This window comes from Oryctolagus cuniculus, chromosome 3 (assembly GCF_051225735.1).
Source record: "Oryctolagus cuniculus isolate XC-2025 breed Fujian yellow rabbit chromosome 3, ASM5122573v1, whole genome shotgun sequence".
NCBI classification, from domain to species: domain Eukaryota; kingdom Metazoa; phylum Chordata; class Mammalia; order Lagomorpha; family Leporidae; genus Oryctolagus; species Oryctolagus cuniculus.
The window spans coordinates 61,601,236-61,613,441 of NC_142869.1; the positions used below are offsets into that span (position 1 = coordinate 61,601,236).

The window sequence follows — 12,206 nt, forward strand, 5'->3', positions numbered from 1 at the left end:
AAAGCTAAAAAACCTGTTGTTTAGGCATTGGTGAGTTTTCCAAATATCAGCAAATGAATTAAATATTTTCTAACTTTGCTATTACTTGTTTTGTCTTTTTTCTTGATTTTTTCTTCTTTTTGATCTATTATTGAAGTTACATGTTTTGTTTTAAATGAATTTAACACTAACTGCTTACATTTGAGATCAGAAACAGGAATTGTCTTCATCTCTTTTTTTTGGCTTCTGTTATCTACTGTTGGAGTTGGAGTTATCAAAATGACACAGTGAGCACACATAGATGTCTCCAAAATGTATTGCCGTTTCCAGTCAATAGCACTTGTTAACATGATGTTTTTGTCATACCAGTTGGTCTCAGAGCAGAGCCCAGAAGAAAGAAGACACAAGGCAGATAGGTATTTAGCTGAAAGGGAACATCTGTGGATGGTCGTGTCCATCCACGTGGACATCCACTCATGTGTCTACCCACAAGTTTAAAAAGTAACACGGATGAGCAGTAGAAGGAGGGCACTGATGACAAAGCCCATTGTCATCACAATTGTGTCCAGCCTTGTTGCCCACTCATCTAACATCTAGGTTGTTAAAGATCATTACTGTCCTCTGTTACACTGAAGGGTGCAGTATGCTAAAACCTCATATATGCTGGTCTACTGTTGCATTAAGGGCCAGAAACATCGTCAAGTGCCGAATTGTAAATGTCTGTGGTGCCTATGATTGAATGTATTTTTTTCCTGCATGATCATCCATTGTGGTGTTTCTAGGTAGCAAAAAAATGAGCCTGATTTGTTCTCCTTTGTAGAGCCAGGCCGAGGCCCACTACAAAGGAAGTAAACATGCCAAGAAGGTCAAAGCACTAGAGGCAACGAAAAATAAACCCAAAATGGTTTCTTCCAAGGACAGCGCAAAGGCTAACCCCAGCTGCTCCATCACTCCAATCACAGGCAACAGCTCTGACAAATCAGGTCAATGACACTTTTGTTCTTTGCATTCCTTGTGCTCACCCTTCTGCCCTGCCCCAACCCTTCTCCTCTCCCCTTAGTCGTTGCATGCTACTCTCCATGGTTTATTTTTGTAATATTAATATGCAGCCTTCACAAGAAGGATTATGTGTTTGCATGGAATCTAAGCATTTGATATGTTGCCATTTCATGTTGTTATATACATTTAAATATATATATGTGTATATGAACTATATATATATATAAGTATATATGCATGAAAGTACGTAGAGGCTACTTGGTAACAGTGTATTTAGACTTTTGTCAAGAAACCTTCCTAAAACACTGAGCGAATTATATTCCTTTCTACGTGTTTATGTTTGGTTTTTACCATAGACTTTTTCAGTGAAGGAATTCTTAAACTTATAAGTATTTTATATTCTTAGCCCAGTAAAGGTGAGTTGAGCGGGGGCGGGGGGGAAGATTGAGGTTTTCTGAGAGAGCGGCATTACTCAATGAATCTGAAAATGTGTTAAATAATAAAAGATTTTGACTTTTTAATAATTTCATAGAGTTCCCCTCAGAGTGACAAATGAGCTCATAGATTTTAAGGCAACCTTTATAAAGTTATGAATTGATTAATAGAAGAACTTTATATATAATTGGATATGAGCTGCTGGTGAAAGTACATCAAGAAAAGTCTGTATTTCATAGTCCCAGTGAATCAGCAATATTTCTGAGTTGGTTCATTCAGTGGAAAGAGAAAAAAGTCTTTTTTTTTTAATCCTGGAGACCGTGAACTTGGATGTTTAATAGAACATTCTCACCTCTACCCCACGGATGCCAGTGGCTAATTGAGCTACAGTGTCTTTTTAAGGAGGCAGAAACAAGAAGTCTCTTTGCCTTACATGACTTTGTTTTTAGGGACCTCTTCTTTGCAGAAAACACTCACACAATCTTCTGACCTGCTTCTGCTCTTTAAATCATTGTAGAATTTGAGGAGAAGGCTGAAGAATACTTTCCTCTGGCTTTCCAGGGCCTTTGGAAAAGAGGAAATCCATCATTACTATGAGAAGTTTCAGAAAACCTATTCAGATGAACAGACTACTTAAGAAGGGTCCTTGTTTAGGCCACATAAGTCTGGTTTGCCAAAGTTCCATAGCAAAAGGGGGTGAGCTAACCCAACTTTGGTAATAAAAGTTTCTTCTTCCTTATGGCATAGATGCACTAAACTCCTGTTATGACTAGACAACAAATACTAGATTATTGTTGGTACTTCTCCCCTCCTATAGAAAAAAAATCTTTTTACATATGTGACAAATCTTAAACCTGTATCTGTCAGATGTTGACATTAAAAATCACCTCCCTTTGCAAAATTACAAACCATGGTGAGGGACACGTTAGGGCAGCTGTTTGCTGGAGGTTACCCGGTGGTTGGAAAACAGGATCATCATCTCCTGACTTCCTGCCAGGTTTCATTTTTCACAAGATCATGTTGCTTCTATAAAACAATACTCTGCCAAAGATCTTATCACCTGCATTATAGGGAAAATGATAAAATAATAATGGAGGTTACTGTTAGTCCATTTTTTTCTAGTTATTTTGTGACTTGAGCTAACAGAAAAGTTGGTAGGTACTAGGAACTTCCAACATTGCTATTGAAAGTGCTCAATGCTCCATGTAAGTTATATTAATCTTGGGAGTTGGGTTGGTTCTAGGGAAAGTAGTAAAAGTAATGAGCAGGAAAAAGTGTCAAAAATGGAATTAGAGAAGGATGAGTAAGGGAAAAATAAGTAAAATAACTGAAGACCATGAAAGGAAAAAGGAAAGGTGAGGAAAGAGGAAAATAAAGTAGGAAAAAAAAGTCAAAGATTAGAGACTAGAACCAGAGAAAGAAAAATATGGAAGTGGAAAACCCAAATCAAAGGGCTGGCTTACACTCACAGCATGCCTTATCTCCACAAGGTGCCCCCTGAGTATCCATTGAAAGAAAATTTAACAATTCATGGTTTTTCTTCCAACATTTGAATGCTAACTGAAACTCAGTGAAACAATAGAGATTTCCAGAGCAACTGTGTTTGCCTGTGAGCAGTTGGGACACTCCAGGATCAAGTACAGCAGTGTAATGGCAAGGATGTAAAATAAGAACCCTGAAGGATGAGTGTGAGAGCGATGATAAACATCACAAGCCAGTATCTCCCAGTATATACCTTGGTAGTCTTTAATCTGGCCTTTACCATTCCCTCTGCCACTTCCCTACCCACCCACTCTCCATGGCACCTGTGGTCTTAACAGCATTGATATCCATCACCATGTAACTGTTCATATCTAAGTAATGGGAATCAACTGTATTTTGAGTTTACTTCCTTTTCCATGCTGCCTAACGCAAAAGCCGTGTAAAGTTTTTGACAAAACTCATTACTTGTTTCTCCACGTTTTGTGGAAGTATCAATACTAATAAAACATTTTCTTCTGTTACACCCACAGAAAACACCGAAGTCTAATTTACGATGGCACTATTTAGAAATAAAATGGGCTGCTGGCACTGCGGCACACTTGGTTAATCCTCCACCTGTGGTGCCGGCACCCCAGTTTCTAGTCCCAGTTGGGGCACCAGTTCTGTCCTGGTTGCTCCTCTTCCAGTCCAGCTCTCTGCTGTGGCCCGGGAGGGCAGTGGAGGATGGCTCAGGTCCTTGGGCCCTGCACCCGCATGGGAGACCAGGAGAAGCACCTGGCTCTTGGCTTCAGATTGGCACAGCACGCCAGCCGTAGCAGCCATTTAGGGGGTGAACCAAAGGAAAAAAGGAAGACCTTTCTGTCTGTCTCACCGTCTACTCTGCCTGTCAAAATAAAATAAAACAAAATGGGCTATATTTGCTAAATAGATATATGTTCTTTTGTCACCTCCAACTGTTTTAGAGAATTGTCAAGTTGGAAAATTAGGAGCTTTGCTAAGATGGGAAATCTGGACTAAGCAATGTAATACATAATGTATTATTAGCTACCTGTTTCTAAATCCTTAAAAAGCTCCTATAGCTTTGTCAGCTGGATTTCATTTAGTTGAAAACCCATTTTAGAAAAACAAAAGACACAAAAAACAGCTCTTCATAACGAGTCTGGGTAGAATGTAGCAAGGGAGACAATGGGAAAAGGAATGGTGACTGAGGCAATTGATTGAAATGTTTTATTTCAGACAACATTGACTGTAAGGAGGCAGCCAAAATTTTAAATAACAGTCATAGTAGAAATGCATGGTTGATTGGCAAATCTCATGAAACTGCCTAGTATTGGTCTTTTTCTTCTGAATGAAGAGCTCTTGTCAAGTGGGCTTAAACAGTATCTCTGTGATTCTGAAATTTTTGAATGAAAAGTGAAAATCTTCCTCACTCAGTGCCTCAGCTGCCAGATTTCAAACCTGCAGGCAGTTATAATATGCAGGGGATTCGCTAGTTCAGGTTTTAACTTCAATAGCTTCGCAACAGACTGCTGTTCGAGGATGGAGAATTTTGAGGGAAAGGCCCTATCCTGTTGAAAAGGAAGGGAGCTTCTGGGAGAGCAGCCTCCTGGGATTTGCTGAATATCAGTGAAGGTGAGGTGTGATCTCAGACAAGGAGCGTGGGGCCACAGGTGACATCTCAGTGCCCCTGAGAACACGCATTGTTTACTTGGAGAAGTAATCCACAGTCTTCCAAGAGCTGGGAAAGCCTGCTCACCTGCTGTTTTGGTAGACTTCTTTCTTTTATGTTGTATTTGAAGACGTGATTTGGCCCCTGTTTCATTTGGAGCTGTGTAATTTACAAAGACATTTTCTATAATGAAGTTCCGTTATATAAAAATTTTAGGGTATCATGACAAGCTTTCTGGTTTTTTTTTTTTTTCTCCCATCTTAGGTCAGTAAACAAAATGAGTTTGAACCAAAATAGCAGAAATTCCATTTATTATATGAACTAACTACTGGATTTTCAAAATTAAATATGTTTCATTAAAGGCAGTTAACTAAGAATAACTGTTTTGTTTATGTTTCAGAAGTTGGGGTGGACCTACATGTAAACTCCAAATAATTGGCTTTATGGTCTCCTAGGATCTGACCCAACTTTTAATGATGCATCAGTGGGAGTTTGTAGCATAGTGGGAGGGAAGAGAAATGTTCTTTGGAAGAATTAGGGTCAAAACACAGCAAGCATTAGGCAGCATCAGGAGGATGGCTAGAACATATTGGCCAGATACTCTTAGATTTCTCCCTGGAGTTCAAGTGTGATAATGCCATATGACAGCACATATCCCTGCAGTAATATGCCCTGTGCATCAGATTGAAGGCTGTTCTGTGACAGCATTTTACAACCAATAAGAAGTTCAAAAGATACGGAGCATTTGAAGAACCTTATTTCTTACTAGTAATAAAATACTCTAATAGTCAGCCTAATGATAAAGTATTGTGATAGGCAACCCAATAGTCCATATGTCCAAGCTTTAGCACTGAAGTTTTTAAAAATTACTTAGATATCAAGATGGGAGAAAACTACATTTCTAGTTTAAAGTGTATAAAGCTATTTCTAGTACATCAGTTGCTATCTAAACAAATGAAAGCATAGGGGAAGATTCAGAATGCCATGGGTACATTTATAGGTATAATTAAGAGCAAAGATGATGGAACCAGCCGGTTCTGATTGAAATATAATAATAGGAACAACTTAAATTTGTTCAATTTTCATTTAACCCTTTCAAAAAGTCTGTTATAGGGAGGACTGAAATTAACATCCATCCTTTAGTCATTCATGTGACAGATAGTCATTATCTATATGAAGTAGCGTAATATATGTATATTTTTTGCCAGATACTAGGGTGCAACAGTGAACAGAAGGACATTTTCTTGCCCTCCAAGTGGCTTCTAATCTTATGGTGTTGTATTTGTTTACTATGTTGGATATTAAGGATATAAAGAGAAATAATATATAATCATCATTTTTTAAAAAAAGATTTATATATTTTATTCAAAAGGCAGAGTTACAGAGAGAGGGAGAGACAGAGACTGAGATCTTCCATCTGCTGGTTCACTCTCCAAATGGCTGCAACAGCCAGAGCTGGGCCAATCCAGAGCCAGGAGCCAAGAGCTTCTTCCAGGTCTCCCTTGTGAGTGCAAGGGCCCAGGCACTTGGACTATCCTTTGCTGCTTTCCTAGGCCATTAGCAGGGAGCTAGATCAAATACCAGCTGTCACCCACATGGGACACTGGCACCACAGGTATAGACTTAACCTACTACACCACAGTGCCAGCCCCTATAATCATCACCTTTAAGCTTTTCCCAAATAACAGTGACAGATGTAGAACGTGGGTCATGGTAAGATTAAATGGTTTTTATAAGGTTGCACAACTCAAATCCCAGTAGAGTCAGAACAGGAACTCAGAGCCTCTTGTTCCATATTTACTACCCGTATTGCTTACAGACTTCCCTGACTTGGAAGAGTAAATGCAAATAGCCCAGGATAAAATATCAGAAACCACTAAACAACTTTTTTAACAAATCAGGGGTGAGTATTTAGCCTAGTAGTTAAGATGCCAGTAAAGATGTTTGTATCCCACATTGGAGTGCCTGGGTTTGATTCCTAGCTCTGGCTCTTGACTCCAACTTCCTGCTGGTGCAGAATCCAGAAGACAGTGGTTATTGTTCAAGTACTTGGGTCCCTGCCGCCCATGGGTGAGGCCTTGATTGTATTTCTGGCTTTTGTGAATATTCAGAGAATGAGCCAGCAGATGGGAGGATGTTTCTGTCTGTCTGTCTGTCTGTCCCTGTCTGTGTGTGTGTGTCTAGTAAGTATAATAATTTTTGAAATAAAAGAATGAGTGCATGTGACCATGCTGACTGTTAAATTATGTGCTGACTATTGTTACCTTTTGGTAGAAACTGAGGCAGGGAAATGATCATTAAAGCTTTGTTTTATGGATAAGCCCTAAGCTCCTGGGTAGTATTTTGTTTGGAGTGTTTAAGTGTAATAGAATAAAGCATTAGAAGTTACAGATCTTTTCAAGAACATATTTGAATGAAAACACTCCTTGCAGGTAGATGATGAATGACACATGTTCCCAAACGTCTGGCTTGACAGTTGTAGACCTGAAAGTGTATATGGGGATTAACACTGGGATAGGGCTTTGCCAGTGTGGCTCAAGTCTTACCCTGCCTCCAAAGGGGGTATAGTTGGGTTATTTTGAACATATTTTCAGTAGCATTTTGAATGATTCTAACCAAAAGATTTCCACTGGTGACAGAAAGGTGGTTTTATATCCCCCACACCCATGACGCATGGAGACTGTGAGATAACAAGGCATGAGGAGGGAAAGAGAATGGCTCACCTCCAAACCGCTCATTTTCGTTTTCAGCATGTTGTGCTTTGTCGTGGTGGCAGTTCCTGAGGTGTGAACCCAGAGCAGTTATCAACTTGTAAGTCAGTATTATTTCCTTGGAAAAGTTGCTGTGCAGCTTTTTAAGGTCACCCTCTTGCCTTCTAAAAGTGTATTTTCAACTTTGTCCAAGAGTTTTTCTGCCTGCCAGAGATACTCAATACAAACGGAAACCCTTGCCTTGCCACTTTTATGGGTTCCCCTGTGTGCTCCATAGCTTTTATGTGTTGTTACAAATGGGGCCAAGTTTTCCAAATGACAGCCTCTCGTTTCCGCTGACTGCGGCAGGATTCCATCAATTAGCCAGCAAGGTCTTCTTAATGGTCTCTTCTTCCCTTTCTGTCTCTAGCAACAGGACCTTGTGCTGTTGAGAAGAAGAAAGTGGTCGTTTTCTGCTTTGGCAGCGTCTGTCATTTACAGACAAGCACCATCATAAATTTAGCATACATCTATCTAAATCCAGGAGGCTGAGATTTAATATCCCTCATAAAATAATAGATTAACGATATTTATGACAAACATCTCAAGTCTGAAGTTCTGGGGTACAATCATGTAGAACATAAATGAGTCCCATCTGTCTAAAGAGGCTCAAATTTTCATGAAATGTACATATATCATCAGGACTTTCAAAGTCAATTTCAAAAATAGAACTGCCTCCATCTTTGCCCATGCATGTTGAATTTGACAACAGCATCCTATCAGGCAAGGCTGGGGAGTCTCAGGTAGTTAAGTGTTTGTCATCCTCCAGAAACTAACTTAAGAAACCTTTGCACTTTTTATATTGCTTTGAAATAATTCTGGGAATTATTGTTCATTTCCCCACTTTTGACATTTGTCTCCTAGTGTTATTCTAAGGAAATTGAATCAAAAGTTGACACAGGCTTTTATATTATAAATTATAAATTTACCAAGGATCTGTTAATTTATGATTTATGAGGGATATTTTATAAGCCATTCTAAAAAGCAGTATTCCTTTTTAAGCTTACATCACTATTAAAAACTTTCCTCATCTCTAGATATATTTGTTTTAACTAGTATCCATTTCTGTTAATTGCATTTACTTATAATCTTTCTGCACTGAAAACACCCAGGAATATAAAAGGACTTTAAATGCACATTGAATAGTTTGGTAAATGTATAATCATAAATGCCCTTGAGATCTCAATAAAGGTATTTACTTACATTTTAATGACATTCCACTTATTTGCTTTGGGTGGAATTGTCTTTCAGTGACATGTTTTTCTGACATGGGTGCATGATCAAATAGAGCTACTCAAATACATGCACATTCCGTGTGCAAGCAGCACCTGTGCCAGGCATTTGGCGAATTCTGGACTCATTTCCAGTGATGTTTAAGTCTCATGTCATACAACATTAGCTTCATAGTATGAAGTTTGGATGTTTTTCATAGCAGAGTTTCCAAAGTGTTTTCCTATTCCCTGACTACTTTCTCTGAGACTCACATTCATTGTTATGAATGCCAGGCATAATATTATGCAGTGGTGGGTTGATGCTCTCATTTCTGTAGTCTGGCAACATCCAACAAAGCATTCTGTGACCATGGAAGTGGCCTATAATCTGTGTTGTCCAACATGAGTATGTCTCAACACATGTGGCTTTTCAGCACTTGCAGTGTCATATGTGTTATTGAAGAACTGAATATTTCACTTAATTGTACTGAATTTTAAGTATCTGCACATGCTTAGTGGCTACTTTATTGTACAGCACACAGCTAGACTGCAGTACTCTTTGCTCCTATAACTAGCTGTGACTCTGGGGAAGTTATTAAATCCTTTGAGCCTCTCTTATCTGTAAAAGTAGAAATAATACTCTCCCTACATCACAGATGTGTTATATGAATTAAATGAAATGGTTGTGAAGGAAGTTTGGAAAATGGACATTATGAGAGAAATGCTTGACATTGGTGCTCTTGCACTTTCCTTGTTTATGTTTTGGTACTCCTGTGGTGCCTTCTTTAAGCCATCTCCTGAGGCTGCTGTCGTAAGTAATGAAAGCTGCCCTTCACAGTCGTCAGTGTTCTTCTTCTCCAATTATGCTGCCACTACGATGCTGTGTTCTGGAAAAGCAGACGCAAGCTGGTTAGACATACATGTAAAATATCATTTTAACAGCATGAGATAGTTAACTTTGGATCAAGGGATATCAAGAAAACTCTAATGCATTATTTTGGGTGTGTCTCTGGGGTATTTCCAGAGGAGACTGGAGTGGGAGTCTGCTCACTGAGTAGTGAAGTTTGGCCTTCAGTGCAGATGGGCATCATCTGATCTACTGGGGGACCCAGAGAGAACAGAAAAGGAGACAAAAAGGTTTGCTCTTGCTCCCTCCTGGAGGTGACATGGTTGCTTCCTTCTGCATTTGCACATCAGATTCCACTCTGTGGCCTTTAGCACTCAGGACTTCACGGCAGCAGCTGCATGGCTCCCACACCCTCAGCCTCAGGCTGAGAACTGCACCATCAGCTTCCCAGCTTCGGAGGCTTTTGGTCTTAGACTGAGCCATGCCACTGGCATTGTAGGGTCTTCAGCTTTCAGATGAGCTGACGGGAGATCAGCCTTCATATTGCATGAACCAACTTCATCATCATGAAAGAGAGAGTGTGTGTGTTCTAGTAGGTATTTCACACACACACACACACACACACACGTGTATGTGAGAGATCTTCAAGAAGTTAGTGAAAATACATAAGATGAAAAATGTATGCATGGATTCAAGTTTTTTTGCACTAAAATTAATTTTTAATTCTGTTTTTCCACTAACTTTTTGAAGATCTCTCAAAAAGTATGTGTGTGTGTGTTCTATTGGTTTAGTCCCTCTGAGGAGCCCTGATTAGCAGAGTTTGTTACCTAGAAGTGACACTGTTGCTGTAAGAAACGTGAAAATGTGGAAGCAGCTTTGGGCCCGGATGATGAGTGGAAACTAGAGAACCCAGAAGAGCAATTAGGGAAAAGCCAAGATTCTTGTGGGTAGAGCATTGAGGGCAGTTCTGCTCAGAGCTCAGCAGAAGAAAAGAGCTATAGGGAAACTCTGAATCTTCTTAGGGATGACTGAAGTGGTTATGACAGTAAAGGTCAGTCTTGAGAGGTATCAGACAGAAACGAGCAGTGAGGAATTGGAAACTGGATTAAAGGGCATCCTTGGTATGAGGTTGCAGTGAACTTTAGTAGAACTGGTTGTACACCTTAGAACATTATGGAGTGCAGAACTCAAGGATGATGAACTGGGATATCTGGTGAAAGAAGTATCTAAGCAGCTACTTTGCATTGAACACAGTGAGATGTGAGAGGAAACGGATGACTTAAACACAGAGTTTGTAATTAAAAGGAAAACAGAATGGACAAGTGTGGAACACTCATAAGGAGTATAATGAGTGAAAAAGCGTGTTCAGGAGAGATACTAAGGGAGTGGCAAGGGACCATCTGATAGAGATTCCCATGGCTAGACATGGAAAGAAAGAACCTAAAAGCATTCCAGAAATCTAGTCTGTAACTCCCATCACAAGCCTGGAGCTGTCAGAGAGCAGAATAGTGTCAGGAGACAGGCCTGGGGTGCCCTCCACAGCCTCCCTATCCAGAGCCACCTTAGGTCTCTGCTTCTGCATCTTGGCACAGTGTTCCTCAGCCACCCCATCTGCAGCTCAACTCACTGCTCTGGAGGGTGCAGGACTGAGCCTGGGCAGTGTCCACGTGGTGATGCCTTTTTAAGTATGCAGAGTGGAAGAGCTTTAGGGACATGGTTTGTTCCACCTACATTTCACAGGGTCACCCGGGGTTCTAGACAGATTTGTCAGAAAGGCAGAGCTACCTTAGAGAGCCCCTATTTTGACAATACCCAGCAGAACTAGGGGGTTGGAGTCACGACAGAGTCCCCACTAGAGCAGTGCCTAGTAGAGCCCTTCCCAGGATCCCACACTGTAAAACTACCGGAATATCACCCCAACCCATGAGGACAGCTGCCTGGGGAGAATCCAACGAAGCCGTGGGGGTGTGACCCTTGATGGCCCTGGGCTCAACCCAACCCTGCAGTAGGTCCAGGGAACAGCACATGGAGTGAGAGTATTCCTGGAGCTTTAGGGTTTAATGTTGTTTTCCCTGTTTTGTTTTAAACTTCCTTGGGGCCTGTTACTCCTTTCTTAACCTGTTTCTCCCTTCTAGATAGGGAATGTCTATTCTTTTTGTCCCATCATTGCATTTTGGTAGTTCATAACTGGTTTCGATTTCCCAGGATCAGAGCTAGAGAGAGTTTGCCTCCGAATGAATCCTGCCATGAGACTCGCTCATACCCAGTTTAGATGAGACTATCAGTTTTGGAATTTTGAGTTGATGCTAAAATAAGTTGTGACTTTGGGAGCTGTTGGGCTGGAATTCATGTGTTTTGCATATGAGAAGAGCATGATTTTTGAGTGGCCAGAACAGAAGTTGTAGTCTGAATGTCCCCTCCAACACTTTTATGGAAACTTAATTGCCATTGTAATGTTGAGAAGGGGGACCTTTAAGAGGTAATTAGGACATGAGGGCAGCTCATGAATGGTTAGAGTCATGACTGTGAGTTGGTGTGTTACCATGGGAGTCAGTTTCTCATAAACAGGGCGTCTCCTCTCCCCATCTCTTGTGTGATTGCTTGCCCTTCTATCATATCGTGCTGTAGCACTAAGGAGCCCACAGAGACCAGTAGCAGCCTCCAAAGCTGTTAAAAATTAACTGCTATTGTTTGTAACTTAACCAGTTAGTAGTATGCTCTTCTAGCAGCAGAAAACAAAGACCCATCAATACTAATGTAATGTGTAGTGTCCTATAGTACTCTTTATGTACATTGGCTAATTTAACAATTGTCTAACAGTCCCCTGAAGAACA

General features: G+C 40.4%; 1 protein-coding gene across 19 annotated transcripts in view; it reads left to right on the forward strand.

Moving 5' to 3' along the window:
* ZNF385B (zinc finger protein 385B) overlaps positions 1–12,206 on the forward strand; it is a 485,063-nt gene that overhangs the window by 446,868 nt on the left and 25,989 nt on the right. For 16 of the 19 annotated variants that reach the window (XM_051849389.3, XM_002712320.6, XM_070070514.2 and 13 more), the window contains one exon: positions 800–962. The exons of the other annotated variants lie outside the window; for them this stretch is intronic. In XM_051849389.3, coding sequence (XP_051705349.1) covers positions 800–962 — 163 coding nt within the window. The remainder of the gene's footprint in view (positions 1–799; positions 963–12,206) is intronic. 19 annotated transcript variants of the gene reach the window in all.